General features: G+C 37.2%; 2 protein-coding genes and 1 long non-coding RNA gene across 26 annotated transcripts in view; 1 reads left to right on the forward strand and 2 right to left on the reverse strand.

Annotated features, from left to right (window-relative positions):
* Positions 1 to 24,220, forward strand: part of LOC127834079 (IWS1-like protein) — an 86,998-nt gene that overhangs the window by 58,576 nt on the left and 4,202 nt on the right. The window contains exons 11-17 of one of the 22 annotated variants that reach the window (XM_052359668.1): positions 7,537 to 7,684; positions 18,144 to 18,226; positions 18,803 to 18,854; positions 19,948 to 20,025; positions 20,366 to 20,483; positions 21,090 to 21,198; positions 23,940 to 24,002. The exons of 15 other annotated variants lie outside the window; for them this stretch is intronic. In XM_052359668.1, the coding sequence (XP_052215628.1) occupies positions 7,537 to 7,684; positions 18,144 to 18,226; positions 18,803 to 18,854; positions 19,948 to 20,025; positions 20,366 to 20,483; positions 21,090 to 21,198; positions 23,940 to 24,002 (651 nt within the window). The remainder of the gene's footprint in view (positions 1 to 7,536; positions 7,685 to 18,143; positions 18,227 to 18,802; positions 18,855 to 19,947; positions 20,026 to 20,365; positions 20,484 to 21,089; positions 21,199 to 23,939; positions 24,003 to 24,220) is intronic. 6 more of the 22 variants (XM_052359667.1, XM_052359666.1, XM_052359665.1 and 3 more) reach the window with 6 other exon arrangements.
* Positions 1 to 24,220, reverse strand: part of LOC127834090 (uncharacterized) — a 27,945-nt gene continuing 3,725 nt past the window's right edge. Inside the window, exon 2 of the long non-coding RNA XR_008027803.1 lies at positions 1 to 187. This is a non-coding gene — a long non-coding RNA (uncharacterized LOC127834090). The remainder of the gene's footprint in view (positions 188 to 24,220) is intronic.
* Positions 9,874 to 15,386, reverse strand: LOC127834081 (uncharacterized). 3 transcript variants are annotated; one of them, XM_052359671.1, is made up of 4 exons: positions 14,960 to 15,386; positions 13,082 to 14,463; positions 11,446 to 11,474; positions 11,174 to 11,316 (listed from the first exon to the last, which is right to left on the reverse strand). In XM_052359671.1, the coding sequence occupies exons 1-3, from the start codon at positions 15,292 to 15,294 to the stop codon at positions 11,464 to 11,466; spliced, it is 1,728 nt and encodes a 575-aa protein (XP_052215631.1). In that variant the 5' UTR covers positions 15,295 to 15,386; the 3' UTR covers positions 11,174 to 11,316; positions 11,446 to 11,463. The 3 variants fall into 3 exon arrangements, with proteins under 3 accessions (XP_052215629.1, XP_052215631.1, XP_052215630.1); XM_052359669.1 differs by lacking the exon at positions 11,446 to 11,474 and having other exon boundaries at positions 9,874 to 11,316; XM_052359670.1 differs by lacking the exon at positions 11,446 to 11,474 and having other exon boundaries at positions 11,261 to 11,403.

Genomic DNA, 24,220 nt, shown 5'->3' on the forward strand with positions numbered 1-24,220 from the left:
CATATGTTAAAGAACATGTATTTAGCATAATGTTTTGGAAGTGTACATAATTTTCTTTTGATTAAACGTGTCTTTTTGTTTAGGAAAATACCATACATTATTAACTAGCTGTATATCTGGTTTGCATTTTCAAACTATAAAAGTTTCTGCAAAATGTTGTTAAGTGTACAAATTTAGCCTCTTAATCCTCCAAACTGGGGCTCAAATCCTAGCACCACAGGATGCTCTGAGAAAATGGAGTTTAATGCATGTGTGTAAAGTGTCGTCCAAGCTAAGAGATGGCACTTTCCTCTTATATTAAATTTTTCATTTAAAGGAAGTCATTTCTAAAGGAAAAAACAGCAAAGGTTTCAAGTGTCGTCCCTGAGGAGCCTGTGTGGACTGCAATGACATCTTACGCACATGCATTAAGCCCCATTTTCCCAGAGCGAGGCTCAATTTTATAAATTTCAGTTGATGTTATCCATAAACAACACTGCAATTACCAGTTTTGCAATATGTTTATGTGCTTAAAGTGTTGTTTTTCATCCCCATAAAGAATGTATTGTTTCGTATCTGTGACATAATTTATGGTTGACATGCTTGTATTTAAATGCCATTGTTTCTGAAGGACAAATCGTTCATTATTGTATGTATGAGTGTATGTATTTCTATTCCATATGTGTTCTTATTGCAAATTTGCAAAATGGAAACTACATATATTGATTTTCAGAAATGCTATGATGTTTGTCAGAGAGGATGTTGTACCTTTCTCTTGGCATGAGTAAATTGAAACTGAGTAAAATATCAAATTCACAGTATTGTCGTTTATTTGCCGGACTATTCATTGCATAGTTCAATCATAGTATTCTCCCATTGGTTGGCATCTACAAACATTTCTTGGTAAGGTTAACATGCAGCATGTCCATATCACTGTTTCTTCTACATGTAGTCAACTGAAACTTCAAACAGGAGACATTGCATGAGTTCACTGACTAAGTTCCATAATACTGACCTGACATTTTGCAGAATTAATATTTGGATGCAACAACTCCATATCTCAAAATCTATTACAGATATGTGAACATTCACTGACAAAGGCAAATAACTGGGACCTCCTTTTTAGCAGGAATATGCATCCTTATGTACAAATAACATTTCAAAGATTTAGGTGCAAGATGATATTAAGATTTATTTACTACACGTATTCAATTAAAACTTCACAAATGTTTTAAGATCACTATGCTAAAAATACAAAAGTGTAAAACATTCCTGTTTCAGCCATGACATTGCAATGTTTTGTTAGATTAAAAAAAAATTGAAAGAAATGTTGACCAACATGAGACAACATACTGCATGTCTTCTAACTGCAAAATTCAAGCTCACCCTAAGAGGTCAAAAGTTAAAGCTGATCATAAAACTGCTTGAACATTCTGTCTTAGCAATATATTGGCGATATTTTAAAATGATTTTAAAATAACTTTGCACAAATGTACATGTTAAATGTAAGATAAAGAAGATGTTTTGCATGCAAACCTGTATCCCTACCTCAAAGGTCAATGTCACACGTTTATGACACAGGTAAAATTTTAACAAGAATAATTTTTTATTGCATAAGTGGTGTTTTGAGGCAAGAGTGGAACAAGGGGGCATCTGTGTTGTCTATCTTTTATGTGTTGGGTATCTAATTTGTGTTTTTTACTTTGAAGAATGAGACCAATTTACAGCATTTACATTTCTTGTTGTTGTAATCACGTTGATTCAAACACTAGCTTGTAAAGCCTGATTGTCAATCAATTATCTGTATGTACAGTATGTAACGATATATTCATGATTTTCCCTTTTTTATTTACAAATCATAATAATCAGTCAGGACAACAACTTTGGTCATTGTGAATCAGAATCCTTCTTATCTGCATGTATATCCAGGTTTAAAAAAGGTTTGACAAAGGACTTTCAATTCTATGAATCTCATTCCGGGAACTGGGCTTAATGCATGTGCATAAAATTTTTGTTCCAGATAAGTCAAGGGTGACATTTTCCACTCTAATGGTAATTGCCATTTAAAGGAAGACTTTTTATCTTAGCTAATATCCAGTTTAGGCATGAAAGTATCATCCCCGATTAGCCTGTGCAGACTACATTGGCTTATCTGTAATGACACTTGACGCACATACATTAAGCCCTGTTTCCCAGAAGGAGGCTAGATTTTTTACATTAAACAGGCTCTCAAGAGGATGAAAGTAGGATGTCTGCCCATAGTGGCCCAGAGTCACCCATGGGTTTACCCCCACACACCCCAGGGACGGGGTTTCCAGGGGACAGCCCGCCCATGTCACCCATAGAGTCACAAGGGCCCGCATCACCCACTGGTATGCATTTGAGTCTCATTCTATTGTTATTGTCATTCTATTGTTATTGTTATTCTATTGTTATTAGATGCGCGTAAAGTGTCGTCTCAGATAAGTCTTTGCAGGCTTCACAGGATAATCTTGTTACAAGAGGTCACATCACCCACTGGTATGCAAATAGGATCAAATAATTACAACTGGGACAGGGGACTCATTCACTGAGTTGTTTGAGTTTAACTGATGTAGCTTTTATTGATTTATCAATACATTTTAAACATCAGGAGTCAAATGACCTCCCACGATTAAATGTTTTGGGGTCAAATAAAATTTCCAGGGGTAAAAAATCTGGTGTCAAGAATGATTATGTTTCTGCATATATATGTTATATACTCTGTGTATGTTGTTTTGTAGAAACTTAAATTCAACGCTATGCAAACAATACAAACTGTATGATATAAAAATATTTGAAAGTAAGCATTTTGGTCTTTTTTGCATAATTAATATTGATGCATGGTAGATAAATTGAAGGAGTCAAAACTAAGACAATTACAAAAAACTTGCATCATATTGCGAAATTTTGCTTCAACTGTAATCCCTGTTTGAAGCAATCATGTAAAAATAGTGTATACAGAAATGCATGTACTGTTCAGGAATCGGGATTGAATAATATGCTACTGCTAGTATGAAGTGTGGGTTGATCTTTGTATGTCTTTCTGTCAATCCATTTATGCAAACTTGTCAAATAAAGTATATCAATATCTCCATGTTTTAATTTGAATAAACAGGCAGTCCTGTACAAAGGTCGAGGTCCGGCAGTCCAGCAAGTAACAGAAGTGGGTCACAGCCAGGCAGTCCTGCTAGAAGTAGATCTGGCAGTCCTGCTAGCAATCGAAGCAGGTCTCGCTCTGCAAGTGTGGGCAGCAACAAAAGGTCGCCCTCTGGTAGTCCAGCTAGACGTAGGTCAGAGTCAGGAAGTCCTGCAAGGAGTAGATCTAGGTCAGGCAGTCTGCATCAAAGCAGATCAGGGAGTCCAGCTAGCGGAGGAAACAGGTCACGGTCTGGCAGTGCTGCCAGTGGAAGAGGCCGATCAAAAAGTGTGTCACGGTCTAGAAGTCGATCTGGTAGTCCAGCTAGTGGAAGGTCAAGGTCAGATTCTCCAAGGTCAGGGTCAAGGCCTGGTAGTAGAAGCAGGTAAGTTTGATGAGTTAATACTGATTTTTAGCTCGGCGTTATCGGAGAAAACCCGAGGTATTGTCATAGCCAGCTCATCGTGTCGTCCGCCATCTGACGTCCGCGTCGTGCTAAAACCCTAAGATTGGCTCTAAAAGCAAAGTGCTTCCACCTTGATGAGTTCTACACGCCACCCCCATTTTGGGGTCACAAGGTCAAAGGGCAAGGTCACTGTGACCTCTAAAAAAATTAAAAATCTGACAAGCTTTCATTTATTCAAAACTGCACCTGTAGCCGAGCGTGGCAACCGTTATGCGGTGCTCTTGTTCATTCTAGGGATGTCAATTAATATTTAGATATCATAATATGCAGCTACTGTGCTAGTATTCTGATGGTACATGTATTTAATCACTTTTGATAAAAGAGTACAGAGTATGTATTTTTATTTATGAATCGTTGTCGCTAGATTTCTGATTCTAATGCCAAACTTTACAAATTTCTGGATTGCATCCATGAACATACCTAATTCATTTGTTCATTGATTAAATAATATTGACATTGTAATTATATGTGTAAATATCAGAAATTGAAAGGAGGGGTATTAATAACTTTATAGAGGGGTCACCTAAAGCATTGAAGTTTTAAATGAAAAAGTACATACACAAAATCATTATGTTACCTGCATTGCCATCATTTAGATTTCCATTCTCTTTTGTTTCATGTTCGAGATACATGTTTGTACTATGTGAGTTCTTTAAGACCTAATGAGCCTTCTCTGGGAAAACTGGGCTAACTGAATGTGCATAAATTGTCATCCCAGATTAGATTGTGCAGTCTTCACGTGCTTACTAGTATTAGGGACAACACATTCTGCTTTTATGGAACTGTTGGTTTAAAGAATGTCTTTTCTTAGCAAAAATCCAGTTAAGGCAGAGAGTTTTGTCACTGATTAGCCTGTGCATTGTGCACATCTTAGACAACACAACCACATTAATCTGGGACAACGCTACTTACGTGCATTAAACCCAATTTTCCAGGAATTAGGTTCAAATAGATAACAGATCGACATATAATATGTTTAAGATCAATTGCATAACAAATCTGCCTTGCATTTCCAGCCTATTTCTACTACTTTCAGTTCCGGTTCTAGGGGCAGCAGCAGGTCAAAGTCAGTGTCCCCAGCCCCCTACAGCCCCCTGGGCAGCAGGGCAGGATCTCCTACACCCAGCGACAAGTAAGTACATGTGGTACTTTTCTACTGTTTGAGATTTGCTCTGAAAAAACCGAGGCTTAATGCACCTGCTTAATGTATCTTCCCAGGTTATCCTATGCAGTCCACACAGGCTAATCAGGGACAATACTTTCTGCCTGGACTGGATATTTATTTAGAAGATACATGTACATCCTTTAGATGAAAAATTCCATTATAGCAGAAAGTTTCATTCCTGATCAGCCAGTGACGACTGCACAGGCTAATCTGGGTCTTCACTTACCACACATGTATTTAGCCCAGTTGTCTCGGCAGGTGGTTTAATTAATTGATATTGTCTGCACAAGCCTTTTTGAAATGACTCGGTTCCAAGAAGAACTTATGGCCAAGATGAACTTAACCATTCTCAATTTTTAAATTTTAGAATAATTAAAAAAATGCTTATTTTTGTGCAAACTGTTCTGTGACTTCAGAGAGGCAGTGAATGACAAGGAAGACTTGGTAGTAAACATCTTCCATACAGGCGGAAAGTGTCGTCCCTGATAAGCCTGCGCGTACGGCACAGGCTAATCTGGGATGACAATTTGCACACATGCATTCAGCCCGTTTCTGTGACTTCAGAGAGGCCGGTAGTGACAAGGAAGACCTGGTCGCAGACATCTTCGGTGCCAGTGACGAGGAAGAAGAGTTCGAAGGGTTCGCTGAGGAAGACGTTGAGGCCACTGCTAAGAAGAAAAAAGCAAGTGAGTGTTTGCTTTCTCTGAAACCTTACGCGTCTTGCTAAGTTTCTATGAGATTTGTGTATTCAACACTTTCAGCCATAACAGGATTTTGCTAAGAAAATGTTTCCTTTCAAATAAAAATATGCTATTAAAAACAATTGAAGCAATCTCCATAACCATTATAAATATGAAATCACTATTTTCAATGCTGAACATGCTTATCCTTTCCTGTTCGGATATGCATTTAGTCCCTTTGAAAATCAAATAAATTTAAAAACCTTTCTTACTAGATTCAAATTTTTAAGGCTTCATTTCCAACTTTAAGATACGGATCAGCAGCAGACATCATACTACCCGAAAAGACTGTGAGTTACTCGCAGATTGTTCTGGTAGGCTGGTTGCATATAGCCATTTTTACTTTTGAGACTCAAAAAGGTTATGTGTTGAATTTATTTTTTTGCTGCGTGACAGCCATAGAGGATGATGGAGATGACCAGGCAGCGGCTGCCAGGGCAAACATGTCGGACTCTGAGGGGGAGAATGACGATGCGGCATGACAAGACGGCCAGGACGGACAGTAAGATATTCACATTTATTGTATTTGTGTCAACTGTTTTTGAACATTATTGCCCTATTGTTTTGTAATATATATGACGGGGACAAATAAAACAAAGGCTTGGCAAGCCGCGCGTTTCTTTAATTATAACTCTCCCCTGATATATTACACAACAATAACGATTAAACAACAAGGGCAATAACCTGTTATTCTCTATATATTTGGCTGATTTAATTGCTCATTTTTAAGAGACTTTGTGTCTCCTACTTTGATCTCATCTTTCAGGAAAGTTGTGTCTGACTTTCAGAGACTTTGTGACACTCTTTGATCTCATCCTTTCAAAGACTTTTATTTCACCTTTCAGAAAATGTGTGTCTGACTTTGATCTTATCTTTCAGAGAGTTACTGTCTGACTTTGTTCTCACCTTTTAGAGACTTAGTGTCTGATTTTGATCTCACCTTTCAGAGACTTTGTGTCTAACTTTGATCTAATCCTTTCAGAGACTTTGTGTCTGACTTTCAGAGACTTTATGTCTGACTTTCAGAGACTTTGAGTCTGACTTTGATCTTATCTTTCAGAGACTTTGTGTCTGACTTTCAAAGACTTTGTGTCTGACTTTCAGAGACTTTGTGTCTGACTTTCAGAGACTTTGTGTCTGACTTCTGAGTTTGATCTAATCTTTCAGAGACTTTGTGTCTGAGACTTTGTGTCTGACTTTGATATCATCCTTTCAGAGACTTTTATTTCACCTTTCAGAATATTTTTGTCTGACTGATCTAATCTCTCAGAGACTTTGTGTCTGCAGTGTTTTTTTTATGGCAATTTCGGGGCCGATATTCGGCCCCATTCCCCTCAAAAAAGAGTATATATTTTTCCCCCATTTTGTAAAAAAAAAATCCCCTCCAGAAGTAAAAAAAAAAAAAAAAAATTTTTTTTTTTTTTTTTTTGAAAGACCTGTTTCATAATCATGACAAATATATCTCAAATTTATTTCATTAATAATCACAAAGTATATAACTATAATTTGTATGATTTTTAATTATTATAAAGTGTTTTATTAAATTAGATAATTTTTTTCCAAATCAGTTGACTTTTCACATGAATTGCATTTTCTCCCAAAATGGCTAGGAAAAGGCCTGATGTATCTATATTGTGTCAATATTTGTTGATAAAAACATTCCAATTTGGTCCATTTTATTGATAAAAAATGCTCAAATTTGCCATTTAATCAATTTAAAAAAACTCAATTCGACTCAAAATGGCTAAGAAAACTGAGACTGTGCATGAAGGCTGAACTGTCTGAAACTAATGTTGAAAAAATCATTGATATATATTTCAGAAAAAGGACAGAGGCATTCTGCTGTGAATATTATATGAATACAAACATGTGTATTCATATAATAAATATCATTACATATAAAAGAGTGAATATTTAATTTTCCCCTTTTCCTAAAAAACGACGCGTTTTTCCCCTTTGGACGGGCCCCGCCACCATTCCCCTATAAGTGAAAAAAAACACTGGTCTGACTTCGATCTCATCCTTTCAGAGACTTTGTGTCTGACTTTGATCTCATGATGATGAAGAAGAAAGACGAAATGTCAAGACGCAAACGTAAACGTAAGGAATACGACATCGTCAACGACTCAGATGACCTCATAGCCGACATGATCAACAAAATGAAGGTGGCAGCTGAGGTATGAGAACTGCACACATTAATCTTGAAAAATTTAAAATGTGAAGTGTAAGGATTGCACCTGGACCGGCTAGCTCAGTTGGTAGAATGCTGGTCTACAAACCAGAGGATGGTGGGCTTGATACCCGCACCAGCTACATAACTTGTGTCGGGATTGGTTAAAAAAATCCTTTTTATGGCCCTTCTTTCCCTACCTCTGATTCAAGTAGGTTAAATGTCAGTTACTTGCATAAGTATGAACAACTAGTACAGGTAAACCAGCTTACACAGGGTAAGTGTGGATTGCTCATGAACACCTAGTACTGGTAAACCAGCTTACACAGGGTAAGTGTGGGTTGCTCATGAACACCTAGTACTGGTAAATCAGCTTACACAGGGTAAGTGTGGGTTGCTCAACTGATGGCAGCTAGTACTGGTAAACCAGCTTACACAGGGTAAGTGTGGGTTGTTAACTGATGGCAGCTAGTACTGATAAACCAGCTTACACAGGGTAAGTGTGGGTTGCTCAACTGATGGCAGCTAGTACTGGTAAACCAGCTTACACAGGGTAAGTGTGGGTTGACACCTAGTACAGGTAAACCAGCTTACACAGGGTAAGTGTGGGTTGCTCAACTGATGGCAGCTAGTACTGGTAAACCAGCTTACACAGGGTAAGTGTGGGTTGACACCTAGTACTGGTAAACCAGCTTACACAGGGTAAGTGTGGGTTGCTCACCTAGTACTGGTAAACCAGCTTACACAGGGTAAGTGTGGGTTGCTCACCTAGTACTGGTAAACCAGCTTACACAGGGTAAGTGTGGGTTGCTCACCTAGTACTGGTAAACCAGCTTACACAGGGTAAGTGTGGGTTGCTCACCTAGTACTGGTAAACCAGCTTACACAGGGTAAGTGTGGGTTGCTCAACTGATGGCAGTGATATGACTGAAATACTGTTGACAACGACAAAAAATCCAATTAAATATACAAATATTTAGGATTAAGTATTTATACCCCCACTAAACGATGTTTAGGTGGGTATATAAGAGTGAGCTTGTCTGTCGGTCGGTCGGTCCGTGTCCGCTCTCTAATTCAAGTAGTTTTCATCCGATCTTCACCAAACTTGGTCAGAAGTTGTATCTAGATGATGTCTAGGCCAAGTTCAAACATGGGCCTTGCCTGGTCAAAAACTACGTCACAGGGTCACTTAGTGCGTTTTAAACATGAGCATGGTGTCCGCTGTTTTTTGTGAAGACAACATGCAAAATATTCTGTGTCAATGCGGCATGTGGGGCTATTCATCATGTCGGTGACAAAGCTCTAATTTTATTTGTCAGTATTAGTTATTTGTGTTGAAAACTAAACGTAACATACACAACTGTAGGCGGTTTTAAGCTCAAACTTTTAAGTTCTTTAACTGCCAAAACTTCTTATGTCCGGAAATGTCATGAATTGGTCATCAAGAAATAATGTTGTTGTGAAAACTGCAAGAGGGTTACAATCTTTGGAAGCAAAAATTACTGGACAGTTATTCAGAGGATCTTGCATTTTACAGGCTGCCTTTTGAAATGTTTGTAAGTAATGTCTTACGGGCCGACAGGATGAAATCTCCATGAAACTTGTTCTGAACATTTGTTTTTATGATTGATTGATTGACTGAAACAGTTCTCACCATCAATATTTGATATCTAATAGGAATACAACCGGTTACAATAAACATGAACCTGTTTACCTTTTACAATAACTGGTTATTAAACAGTTAACTGAACAACCTTTAAAAGGATAAAAGTTAATGTATAAATAAAAAATGTCATATTGCACGTACATGTACTTTCTATAGAAAACAAAGATAACTTGCGTTGATATATAAACGGCCATATCCGTTTCATAATCAAAATTTCATGACATATTTATTTTAATTAATTTGTAAATATATGTTATATTTTGCGGTTATTTCTACCTGCGTAAAAGCATACGAGTAAAAAATTATAAGAACAACGAAATGTTCATTTTCCATGTCATTATTTTAATTCGGTTTGGCCGCTTATGGTATGTTTGTGTTGTATAGCTCACAATCGTGTCGTGTTAATTTGTTCATTCTGCAACTTGGAAACAGTTATTTAAATACTAAATTTAATGATAATTAATAACTGTTTACTGTTGTTTTGTATTACTAATAATAATATATAAAATTCTGATAAATTAAATAAGACGTTAACTGGTCAAGATTTATCAATGAATGCTTATATTGATAAAATTGTTACTTAAATGTATAAACACTTTATTTTTACAATCAGTGTATGATATTACTTAACAAACCATAATAATAAGCTGTCTAATGTCCCAACTGATTTCTATCGCAAGTTAGATAAATCTGTCAATAACGTCTACACTAACAGCCCAAACCCCCACAGTTTGCAAGTTAAATTTTCGCGAGTAAAACAAAACAATAGTGCCGATTATCAAAACGTGCACCCTGTTTGTAACCACAAAGATACTGATTTATTGCTTGATTACTGTGTTTGTTGACACGTTATAGTGTGGCATGGTGTTCTAACTAAACGCCAGCGTTATTTGGCAGTATGTCGGCACAAAAAGAAAAAACTTAATATTAATTACATGATAAATGCATAATAAACAAATCAGGTGACGTTTTCTGAACAATGTTACCCGTTAACTGATCGTTTCAGTAGATTTCCGGATAACCTCTTGCATCCTTAATATCTAGTTATATCTCAGCCGAGTTTGTAAATAAAAATGTGCCTAGAAATTTTATACTTATGTTTCATAAAGTACTTGTATTTTTCTTAACTCTGCCTTCTTAGAATAGTTTTGTTCCTTCTGGTCTCAGGTGAGGGCCTTAGAGCCCATATCCCTCTTGTTTCTTTTTAGAAAACAATTTATATATTTTAACATGCTCATACAAAAGTTCAAACAATACATAACTAATTGACTCATTAAGTCCATATTCATAACAGTACATTACATACACAATCATGCAAAACGGTATAAAATAAAATATTAGTATAAAATAGCATTTATAACAAGTATTACATAAACTCATTCTCTTAAAGAAATTAAAAGATGATGTAGATAATTTTGCAATCCTATCAAATAAAGTTTCTGTTAATGTAAAAAGTATATGAGCGTATTTTGACTCACTTTGATATGGTCATGGAAATACTGCTTTTTCATGGGAACTATTTTCATATTTTCAGTCCTTGAATATCTCCTGTTTTAAATGTATTCCATGTATATTTAAATAATTTGGTATCAACTATTCAAAGAGTCAGCATGTGCTAAACACCAAAATGTTATTATCACTCCACATTCCCACAACTAGAAGTCCTGTATGTTTACTGTAGTAGACACATGATAGTGCACTCTTACATTCCTTCTCTGTGACCACCTCTGCAAGTATCTGTCTCCCATCTTTGTCCACCTGGATGATTGGGTAGTACCAGCCTTCACATACCAGAACTTTTCCTGAGTCTGTCACATGGATGCTTGGTGGAGCAGCAAGTATATTCCACGTCAGTGCAGGGTCAGTCAGTGTGGAGATTACTCTGCCATTCCTGGACAGGGTGACAAGCTGTTTACTGGCCTGGTTAGTCACATATATCCTCTCTCCATCTGGACTCACTGCACAGGAGTCAACTGTGGTATGATAAGCAGTCAAGTTGAGGTGTTGTGTATGGAAACATGATATCGGGTTGGTGGCAATTTAGGGGGAAATATTCACACCTATAAACATACATACATACTTAATATATGTAATGTTTTTACCTTTCATTATCTTCTCTTTCACTTAAATGCTGAAACAGTAATCTTTACAGAGTGACAAACATAATACAGCAGTATATGCATGTGAATCTAATTATACACAATTTCATTGACATATGTGTATCACTCAAACCATGTTTGTCTTTTTAACAAATATTCCATTTTCAAAAAATAATCTTGTAAGCTGTTTTTATTTCTTTGCAAGAAGTCTGAACTAGAATTTATTTACACTCGTTTCCATGACATAAATTTACTGTGCACATTTGTAATAAAAATTAGTTGTTTGTATCTAAAACATATTCTCCATCGTTGAAGGACACATGCTTTTCATTAATCCTTATTAATTAAACTGATATGTGTTGATAATTTGATTGTTCATATCATTTTTGCCTAGAATTGTGATATCTTGTTTTCAATTGTCCTACATCTTGGAATAAAGACGTTTGTACATAGCAACATAAAATAAAGGATGACTACATTTACGAACCAATAGTTAAGACTGATATCATACAGGCAGCTCGTTTTGAACATATCAAACTTCTTTAACAAGTGTTTATTGATTTGTGTTTATTGATTGGTGAATATAATAATAACAATAAGATATCAAATTGACAAAAAGGTTATTAATTTGAAACTCATCAGGATATATGCAATGCATAGCAGACTTTTTATATTTAGCCTTTTAGTGAAATTGATTTTGGAAAATGTTATTATTAATACTTGTAATGAACTAGTTTATTTTATGCCTTATTCCCGCTTACGGTTGGGAAACAGAAACGGGAAGCAACGAAAAGTGACATCAAAAAATGTATTTTTGGGGAGAAAAGTATATAATTAGAAAATATTGATTACAATTTTTCCACAAAATAATGATTTCATTTGTATATTTTTCTTAAGGTATTTATACATCTGATATAGCACTTGTCAATGTTGCTTTAAAGTTAAGGGATACATCATTGCTTAAAAAGATGAAGTCGGCAGATAATACTTGCATCGGTTTGTCTTTATATATGTCAAATAACTGATAGGTATCAGAAGTCAAAGAGTGGCTTTCTTTTTCCCGTATTATGATTCATTAAATTGATTTATGAACATACTTTTTTTTAAATTTAAATACATATATATTTGTGAATGCCAAAAATATACATATATTTAGCTCGGCTGTTTTCGGAGAAAACCCCAGGTATTGTCATAGCCAGCTCGTCGTGTCATGTCATCAGCCATCCGCGTCGTGCTATAACCTTAACATTTTGTCAAGGTTTTGAATATTGGCTCTAAAATCAAATTGCTTCCACATACAACTTTGAAACTTCATATGTAGCTGCACCTTGATGAGTTCTACACGCCACACCCATATTTGGGTCACTAGGTCAAAGGACAAGGTCACTGTGACCTCTAAACAAAATAAAAAATAAAAATTCTGACAAGCTTTCATTTATTCAAAATTGCACCCACAGCCGAGCATTGGCAACCGTTATGCGGTGCTTGTGTGATTATGTACATTATGTTCATGTTCTTATTAACACGTTTGTTTTATGAGATAATAAAATAATTAATTGCTTTTTAATTTCTACTGTATATATTAAATAAATTAGAAAGATGCATGGACATGCAGAATAACTATATTCTTAAGAAATACCTGTCTGTCCCTCCCTTGTGTCTTTATACAGCTTGCTCACGAGTCTTCCATCCACAGTGTATTGGTACAAGGCTTTTTTTGTTGTAATGAATAGATTGCCCTTGTGATGGGAAATTCCATGGCATAAATGTTGGAATGCCATAGTTCTGTCCTTTACCAGCTGAAGATTGGTCACTCTGATGAAGTGGACCTCATAGATACACATAGCAACAGCCACCAGACTGGAGTCAATGCTGCAAATGGACACTGGAGCACTAGGCAAGTCATAGTGGGCCACCACCTTCATGGTCTGATCCAACAGCTTAACTTTTCTGTTTTTTTTGTCTGTGATCAGGAGTACTCCAGTAGCTATCTCACAGATACCTGATATATAGCACCGGTTTGCAGTATCCTTCTCTATCTTAACATTATACTTCTTACTTGTCTTCACTCTGATGACTTGGTTTGGATCAGACTTGTCAAGTGCACTTGATTGATATTCTTGGACCAACTGGGTTGATGAACTTGATTCTACTGTATTAGGCATCCAGCCTGGCTTGTTCAAAGCACTTGTATTGTCAGACCGTGTAGATGAATAGTATATCAGACTGGACACATAGTCTGACTTGTTAACAGCAGCTGATTGGTTTGCAATGTCACCTTGTTTCACTGATGTTTGATTGGAAATTGTATCTAGCATGTTGAGAGCACTTGTTTGGTTTGCAATTTCAGCTTGTCTGGGTGTTCCTGATACTGGACTGGTAACCTGGTCATGCTTGTTGGTTTCAATGGCTTGGATTTCAGGATAACTTTTTATGGATAATGCACTACATGCTTCCGGTTTTGTCTCTGTTGTTACTCTGTTTTCTGTGAAGAGTATTTGTCCCAATCCTGAAAGAGTGGCCATGGATTGAAGGATGACTGGATCAGGTGTAAAGCTCAGTGTTATGTCATTCTCTACTGTCATTTCTTGTAAAACTGCTTTGGTCTTCACAGACAAGTCCAAGCATGTTCTGTAGATAACCATTTGAATTGCTTCACTTTTGCCCTTTATATTTAGCCAATCTTCTTTTAAAGATGTTATCTTTTTGATAGACTCATTGCAGTTTCCATTATCAGTTTGAATAGATGTTTTCAATTTAGCCAGTAGTGTGTCTAGCTCCTTGATGGTATTCCTCTCCAGTTGATCCAAAGAATCATTGATTGCCTTGCGTAAAGCATTTATTTCTTCCAGAATTGTATTGTAGGCTTGTTCCAGGGACTTCAGACTTTCCTCAAAGTCATCTTTCTTCAGAATCAACTGTCCATGTAAAGTATCGAGAGTCGCTGACAACTGCTTAAACTCCCCTTTTTGGTGCAGGTCTTTCACTTTATCAGCTATGAGAACAACATGGCTGCATTTTCTGCAAAGGAAGTCCCCTTTAAATGCATTTAGTACTTTTAAGACATCAGCAACTTCAATCTTCATTTTTTATGCCCCCGGTAGGGTGGCATATAGCATTTGAACTGTCTGTCTGTCCGTCCGTCAGTCAGTCCGTCAGAAAACTTTAACATTGGCCATAACTTTTGCAATATTGAAGATAGCAATTTGATATTTGGAATGCATGTGAATCTCATGGAGCTGCACATTTTGAGTGGTGAAAGGTCATCCTTTAAAGTCAAAAGTAAACAAAATACAATCCAAGGGAAGTTATAAGCTTTAAAAGGGAGATAATTTCTAAACCTGCCAAATGATATAGTGAATTTTATTTCAAAGCGGCGCAATAGGGGCCATTGTGTTTCTGACAAACACATCTCTTGTTTTAACCTAAAATAGGGTGTAATTTTAAAATTCAACAATTTAAAAATTCAGTACCGGCATTTTTAAAATAGGTAATAATTACTTAGTATATTACTTACTTATGATTGTAGACATGACAGACAGTACACATCAGCTCACTGTGGTCCTCACAGAGTATTTCCAATTTCCTGTCCTTGTGCACCTTACATTGCTCTAGAACATCAAATGTTGAATCGGAAACTGGCCAGTTACTGAAGTTTTTCTTGTCCAAAGTTACATGCTTCTGGTAAAGAAAGTTATGGTACTCCAAACATGTGCCACAGTAAACCTTGGAACAGTCCTCACAGTAAAATTCAGCCTCTGTGGTTCTGTCATTTCCCTTACAAGTGTAACAAGAAAAGTCAAAGAACAAATCGGATCCCCTATTAATTGAAGTCTCAAAATTGGAAGCCATTTTAGCTGTTCAAATAACTTCACCCTTTTGCAAGTGGATAAATTGACATTCTGATTTTTGAACCAGTATCACCTGATCTCCTCTCACATGATTATTTCAATTTATATATAGGTACATTTCTCATAATCTTATCACCAAATTAAATCTTAAAATAACTGAAAAAAAACTGTAGGGCCATCCCAATATAAAGCTTATCATATCAAAAAAATATTTAGCATTCAATTGGAGAAGTTTATTTTGACAGGTAAATATATAAATATTCAAATGATTAAAACATTTTGTATGTAAGACATTCATATATATTTCAGATGTTCTTTATAGAACATTGTATTTTAAGTAACATGGCTTCTTACTTCATCCTGAAGTGATTCACGATTTGCAAATAAAATTAAAAGGGTTAATAACAAATTAGATTACTGGATATTAACTACTACTGATCTAAAATGAAAAATTGTATCTTGTTCTGTGAAAACTGGGCATAATGCATGTGCGTAAAGTGTTGTCCCAGATTAGCCTGTGCAGTCCGCACAGGTTAATCAGGGACGACACTTTCCGCTTTAATGGTATTTTTTGTTTAAAGGAAGTCCCTTTTTACCGAAAATCTTGTTTAAGCGGAAAGTGTCGTCCCTGATTAGCCTGTGCGGACTTCACAGGCTAATCTGGGACGACACTTTACGCACATGCATTATGCCCAGTTTTCACAGAACAAGACACAATTACACTATCTCCATGTGACCTGATTTATCCCTTAATAACTGTTATAATGAAAAAGGTAAGATAAAACCTATATGATATCTGTTATCATGTCAACCATAGTGATGACTGTTCAACATGTACAAGTGGAGTACATTTGGTATGTACTGCTTGACAGCTGACGTCAATAAGAGGAATCTAGACATGACATATGTTGTACATGCACTGGTGGGTTCTAAGCCCATGTCTCAGTCCCAACAGCCTTTGAAAGAAATATATTTTGACTTAAAAAATTGACTTAGTAAATCCATTGATTTCTGTACAGTATGCATATGTTGCATATTTTCCTTTGTGTTTATATTAGAAATGATAATACAAAATCAGTCTGATATCTGTTTGCAGTGCTCTCCTTTTGTAAAAAAAATGTAACTTTATGAGTAATGGTTTGATGTGGGTGTCTGATTAGTGCAGTGGTTGGTACTGGCGCTTCTCAGCGAGGTGACCTGGGTTCAATCCTCATTTCTGGAAGCATGTGAGTTTGGCTGGTGGTCATCATACCAGACAGGTGTGGTTCTATCCGGTTACTCTGGCTGTACCCCACGACAAAAGACCCCCCCCCTCCCGCAAAAAAAATAATAAAAAAAATTGTTTTAGTAAAAAACACAAAAAGTGTTAATTCAAAAGATTTCCCTAATTTTTGTGAAATTACTAAGTCAATTAGGTAGGAGGGCTGGGGCAGAATGTAGGTTCAGACATAGTGCAGCCAAAGGCACAGAAAGACCTAATAAACTACCGGTACCCAATTTAAATGATAAATATTTTTTTTGTCATGAACGTTTGGAATGACTAAAAATAAATTGTAGTCAATTGCATGTTCTAACTTTCAACCTCAATGTGTTCATGTGTATTATTACTTTGAAGCATCTATGACTTAAAATGTGTTGTGTTCATTGCTACATGTTTTAATATTGTTAAGCATCTATGACTGAAAATGTGTACCTATTTTTGGAGGAAACTTCCTAAATGTTTAGTAATAACAATAAACTCCAGTGTGTGAAGATTATTGAAACCCATCTGTGTCTATGAAACCATGTATTGGCTACTTCAGAAGCACCTGTCCACACATTTTTGTTGCAATGCTTAATGCGTGTGCTTTAAATTTTTGCTTTGATAGTATTTTTTCTTTAACAGAAGTCTCTTCTTGGCTAGAATCCAGTTAACTTGGAAAGTGTTTTCTCTGATAAGCAAACTGGTGCAGAATGCTCAGGCCAATCTGGGATGTCTCTGATAAGCAAACTGGTGCAGAATGCTCAGGCCAATCTGGGATGTCTCTGATAAGCAAACTGGTGCAGAATGCTCAGGCCAATCTGGGATGTCTCTGATAAGCAAACTGGTGCAGAATGCTCAGGCCAATCCGGGATGTCTCTGATAAGCAAACCGGTGCAGAATACTCAGGCTAATCTGGGATGTCTCTGATAAGCAAACTGGTGCAAAATGCTCAGGCCAATCTGGGATGTCACTGATAAGCAAACTGGTGCAGAATGGTCAGGCTAATCTGGGATGTCTCTGATAAGCAAACTGGTGCAGAATGCTCAGGCTAATCTGGGATGTCTCTGATAAGCAAACTGGTGAAGAATGCTCAGGCCAATCTGGGATGTCTCTTATAAGCAAACTGGTGCAGAATGCTCAGGCCAATCTGGGATGTCTCTGATAAGCAAACTGGTGCAGAATGCTCAGGCTAATCTGGGATGTCTCTGATAAGCAAACTGGTGCAGAATGCTCAGGCCAATCTGGGATGTCTCTGATAAGCAAACTGGTGCAGAATGCTCAGGCTTATCTGGGATGTCTCTGATAAGCAAACTGGTGCAGAATGCTCAGGCTAATCTGGGATGTCTCTGATAAGCAAACTGGTACAGACTGCTCAGGCTAATCTGGGATGTCTCTGATAAGCAAACTGGTGCAGAATGCTCAGGCTAATCTGGGATGTCTCTGATAAGCAAACTGGTGCATAATGCTCAGGCCAATCTGGGATGACATTTTTCGCTTATGCATTAAGCGCAGATTTACCAGACCACGGCTCATTTAATAATGATCAACTCCTGTGTGTCCAGTGCTTTGATTTGTTTCACTGTATTTACATGTGCTTGCCACTTCAGGAGGACCGAGGTTTGAACATGGAGAAGAAGCCAGCCATCCGAAAACTCCAGTACCTGCCTATTCTCCTGTCACAGTTGAAAAAGTAGGGCTCATGCAATGGCATAATACTATTGTAAATCACCATTAAAGTACAATATGTTTTAGCCTCGCTCTAGGTAAAGGGGGTTAAATGCATGTGGGTGATGTGTCATCCAAGATTAGTCTGTGCAGTCTGTACAGCGTAATCATGGACAACACTTAAGCCTAAATTGGATTTTTTAGTTAGAAGAGACTTACTTTAAAGAGAAAATACCATAAAACAGAAAGTGTTGTCCCTGATATAGCCTGTTAGGGCGGCGCTGGCTAATATAGGATGACACAATGCTTGTGCATTAAGCCCTGTTTTCTCACAATGAGGCACTTTTCAATAATTAAGTGTGTGTTATATTGCTGATTATCCTGATAGGTCTCACATTAACCCTTTGCATGCTGGGAAATTTGTCGTCTGCTAAAATGTCATCAGCTGGATTTCTTAAATTAGCATTTTCTTAATAGCAAAAAGTCTGTATCCTGATACGTTCTGTGGCGTCTCATCTGGATCCAAACTGTTTGCAAAGGCCTTCAAAATTCGGTTCCAGCACTGAAAGAGTTAATTGCACAAGTATGTGTCATATTCCAGGGCCGATCTGCACAGCGCTTTCCTGGACTGCGGTGTGCTCAATGCAATGACAGTAAGTGATGTGTTATACATATTGCGTCTGTTTTGGAATAACTAACTATGCTACTTTTTGGGTTGTTGACTTCTATTGCTTTACCGTGACAGATTGTGTATCTTAATTTTTGCATGTTTCAGTCTTAAAATAAAGATATGTTGCAGATGTATAACTGGCAATTATTTATTTTCAAAAAGTAACATGTTTGTGCCATCCGTACAACACTAGTGACTGACTTGCATTATAACAACAAATTATTTTGCATTGAAGTTTTATCTGACAATTGTACATTTCAAGCAGTCATATACATAATTTCCTTTGCAGCCAAATGTTTACGTCCCAACAGGATTACAGATGTTTTTGTCCATCCCTACATCTGAACATCTGTATGAATGTTCCAAAACTTGGAACAGTTGAATGACCTTAATATTGAAGTGATTTAAAGAAATGAATTTTCGCAGAGTAATTGCCTTTGTTCCAAAATTTTTAGTTTTCAACAGCTAGATGTGGCAGAATTTGCTAAAATTTCTGAGCTGAAAGACCCTAATGTGTTAACCCTTTCGCCCATAAGAAGCAAAGTGAAAATGGCTTTTGCAACCAGCATTAAACCTGAACAGCCTGCGCTTAACTCGCAGTCTGCTCAGGTTCAGATTTTGTTAAGTTATGGCCCTTTGTCTTTTTGTTCACTGAAGACTGTGTACGGGTAGTTGATTTGCCTGTGTCCTATCTTGGGTGCACCAGTTGGTGTAAAACATTTTTATGCCTCCGGATTGAATGATTGGCGGTATATTGTTTTCTGCCTGTCTGTCTGTCATTGTATGTGTCTGTCTGTCTGTCATGGTGTGTGTCTGTCCCAAAACTTTAATCTTGGTCATAACTTTTGCAATATTGATGATAGCAAATTGATATTTGGCATGCATGTGTATCTCATGGAGCTGCACATTTTGAGTGGTCAACGGTCAAGGTCATCCTTCAAGGTCAAAGGTCAAATATTTGGCTTCAAAGCGGCACAGTAGGGGGCATTATGTTTCACAAACACAGCTCTTGTTTATATTACGTAGTACTATTTAGGATGTTCTATGTTTCCTTGTTAAATTTAGACTGGTTTCAGGAATGGATTGCCCCTCTGCCAGACAAAAGCCTGCCCAATCTGCAGATTCGCTCGTCCTTCCTGAAAATTCTGCAAGAGGTGAGTGCTGTACTAGATGTATACTGTATTCAGCCCTTCCTTACTCACAAGTGAAAATGGCTATAAGCAACCAGCATAAAACCAGAACAACCTGCGAGTTAGTTTGTAGTTTGAAATATAATACTTATTATTATCTCAGTACACAAAAATTTGCATACACACACAACTGAACACATTTTGTAAACAAAAGCACATGAATACTTAGTAATTGTGTTTGATTTACAAAGAGCAGTATGTTTAAGTCTTTAAAATTTCGATCAACAAATATAAATGTTTCACAAAATATTGGGGTAATGAGTTGAAACTGTTCGAGGCAAGAACCTGGATGTTTGTATTGCAGTTCCCCAGCATTAACCCGGGAGCTCTTAAGGCCAGTGGCATTGGCAAGGCAGTCATGTATCTGTACAAACACCCCAAGGAGATCAGGGAGAACAGAGAGAAAGCCGGAAAGCTTATCAGTAAGTTGTTGACACTGTATTGGGTCATGTATCTGTACAAACATCCAAAGTAGATGATGGGAAGCTTATTAGTAAGTTGTTGATACTGTTAGTATGTATCTGTACAAACACCCCAAGTAGATCAGAGAAAAAGATGGCAAACTTATCAGTAAGTTGTTGACCCTTTTTAGGGAAAAATTGCTTGCCTTACTAAAATCCTAGATGTTTTAATATCCTGATTCATTTTTTACTTTAATTAGTTGTTAAATGGCATGTTTTTTTGACAAAACTGCTTTTGTTTTATGATCTTGTCAGTGTGTCTGGTTGTACTTATTTAAATAACCAAGGAGGTTAAAAAAGGAACAATGCTAGACAATTAGCCAATACGTATGAGCCTTGCTCTAGGAAAATGAGGTCAAATGCATGTGCGTACAGTGTCGTCCCTAAACTGGATTTTTGCTAAGAATATACTTACTACTTTTAAACATAAAATACAATAAAAGGGAAGAGTCACGCCCATTATTAGCCTGTGGGGACTGCACAGACTAATCTGGGATGATACTTTACGCACAAGCATTAAGCCCCATTTTCCTCAGCAAGGCTTTCTCACATGGTGACCCATTTCAGACGAGTGGTCTCGGCCCCTGTTCAATATCACGTCCAACTACAAGATGTTGTCCAAGGAAGAACGCGAGCAGAGAGATTACGATCAGCTGCCAAAGAAACGCAGAACTAGGTTTGACTATATTTTTAACCAGGTTTTCCGAAGTAAAAAACTGGTTATTAGATTGGCGAATGTCGGCGGGCTGGTGGGCTGGCAGGCGGGTGGAACAAGCTTGTCCGGGCCATAACTTTGTCGTTCATTGTGAGATTTTAAAATCGTAGGCACATTTTGTTCACCATCATTAGATGGTGTGTTGCGCGAAAGAATTACGTTGATATCTCCAAGGTCACACTTTTGAGTTCAAAGGTCAAAATTGGCCATAAATGAGCTTGTCTGGGCCATAACTATGTCATTCATTGTGAGATTTTAAAATCATTTGGCACATTTGTTCACCATTATTGACGGCATGTTGCGCGAAAGAATTACCTCGATATCTCCAAGGTCAAGGTCGCCACGACTAAAAATAGATGTTGAAACATGGGGAGTTACTATGAAAAATCAGTAACAATGCACATTCTGAGTTGTCTCTCTTTATCAGACTTTTTTTATGCCCCCCAGATCGAATGATCGGGGCATATTGTTTTTGGCCTGTCCGTCTGTCATTCTGTCCCAAAACTTTAACCTTTGTTAGAGTTTTGCGATAATTTTTGCAATATTGAAGATAGCAACTTTTGATATTTTGCATGCATATGTATCTCATGAAGCAGCACATTTTGAGTGGTGAAAGGTCAAGGTCATCCTTCAAGGTCAAATGTAAAAAAATACAATCCAAGGGAAGTAATAAGCTTTTAAAGGGAGATAATTTCTAAACCTGCCAAATGATATGTTGAAATTTTATTTCAAAGCAGCGCAATAGGGGGCATTGTGTTTCTGAAAAACACATGTCTTGTTTCAAATGTTTCAAATTGAAATCAAGGTCGCCACGAGTAAAAATAGATTGAATTGGCACAAGGGGGGTAATGATGCACATTTTGAATTGTCTCCCTTTATCAGACTTTTTATACCCCCTTCGAAGAAGAGGGGGTATATTGCTTTGCTCATGTCGGTCTGTCGGTCGGTCTGTCCGTCCACCAGGTGGTTGTCAGACGATAACTCGAGAACCCTTGGGCCTAGGATCATGAAACTTCATAGGTACATTGATCATGACTCACAGATGACCCCTATTGATTTTGAGGTCACTAGGTCAAAGGTCAAGGTCACGGTGACCCGAAATAGTAAAATGGTTTTTGAATGATAACTCAAGAAAACATACGCCTAGGATAATGAAACTTCATGGGTAGATTGATCACGACTTGCAGATTACCCCTATTGATTTTGAGGTCACTAGGTCAAAGGTCAAAGTCACGGTGACCCGAAATAGTAAAATGGTTTCCGGATGATAACTCAAGAACGCATACGCCTAGGATCATGAAACTTCATGGGTAGATTGATCATGACTCGCAGATGACCCCTATTGATTTTGAGGTCACTAGGTCAAAGGTCAAGGTTACGGTGACCCGAAATAGTAAAATGGTTTTCGGATGATAACTCAAGAACGTTTACGCCTAGGATCATGAAACTTCATAGGTAGATTGATCATGACTTGCAGATGACCCCTATTGATTTTGAGGTCACAAGGTCAAAGGTCACGGTCACCCGAAATAGTAAAATGATTTTCGGATGATAACTCAAGAACGCTTTTGCCTAGGATCATGACTCTTCATAGGTACATTAATCGTGACCCGCAGATGACCCCTATTGATTTTCAGGTCACAAGGTCAAAAGTCAAGGTCACAGTGACAAAAATCGTATACACACAATGGCTGCCACTACAACGGAAAGCCCGTATGGGGGGCATGCATGTTTTACAAACAGCCATTATTTTACTCAAATTGAAAACCTGGGTTTGTTACAATTTTGTCCCTTGTTATTATTTTATTGCATTGACTTTAAATTCCAGTTCTTTAATTATTTTGATCTTTTATTATTCATGCAGCCATTGTCTCACTAAAAAACTTGTCAAAACAGAATCAGTTGAGAGCTCACAGGCATGTTATAGGTTCGAAAAATGAGTGGATTATAATAAGGACCTTTAAAGAGGCTGTCACAGATTTTTGTAACAAACCTATGTGTCTGTAAGTCAAAAGTGGGTCTGTGCAAAACTTACTGTTGCAGCTATAACGTTGTCATGTATTGATAGATTTTTGAATATCTTTACACAAATGTCATCTATCATAGGAAGTGTCGCATGAAACACCGTCTCCCTAACTATAAGATCAAGGTCACAATTAGTTGTCAAACTAAAGATTTACCATAAAATAGGTTTTCTCAAAGTAAGGGGAGTTTTGAGACAAAAATGGAATGTGGTCCAATCTGTGCCCAATTGACACATGCCTTGTTTGATATTTCATTACATGCATTTTTTTGCAGTCTTCAATAGCTGTGGAGAAACAAAATTTAATAACAATGATAATGTACCAAAAATGACATATTAACAAGCAGTTTTGGCTTTATAAACAATATTATACAGCCCATTCAATTGTATTATGAATAGGTGAACATTTTTCTTTACCCCTTTCCCACTCAGAAGCAAAGTGAAAATGCTTATATGCAAATAGCATAAAACCAGAACAGCCTGCCAGTATCTTGCAGTCTGTTCATGTTTTATGCTGGTTGCTGCCCCTGGGTATGCTAAGCTTGTAAATGAAGCCCTTAAAACTTGAAAACTTGAATCTAGAAAGAAAGGTCTTAAATTTAATTTGATTTTCTGATCAACTACAAACGTGTCAAAGTGATAACGGATTAATGTGTTTCCTTCTTCTGTTTATTTTCAGTTTGGATGAAGGAGGGCAGACACCAAGGAAGGATCTTGACAAGTCATTGAACGTGGAACAGAAGTGAGTGTCCAGTCATGTTGGAACTTAACATCGTTGATTGTAGCCTCATTCTAGGAAACGGGGCTTAATGCATGCACGTTAAGTGATATCCCAGATCAGCAGATGCACATGCACTTTCTGCCTAAACTGGATTTTTGTTTGGAAGACACTTCTTTCAAGCGTAAAATTCCATTAAAGTGGAAAGTGTAGTCCCTGATAAGCCTGCATAGATTGCACAG

This window comes from Dreissena polymorpha, chromosome 6 (assembly GCF_020536995.1).
Source record: "Dreissena polymorpha isolate Duluth1 chromosome 6, UMN_Dpol_1.0, whole genome shotgun sequence".
NCBI lineage: Eukaryota > Metazoa > Mollusca > Bivalvia > Myida > Dreissenidae > Dreissena > Dreissena polymorpha.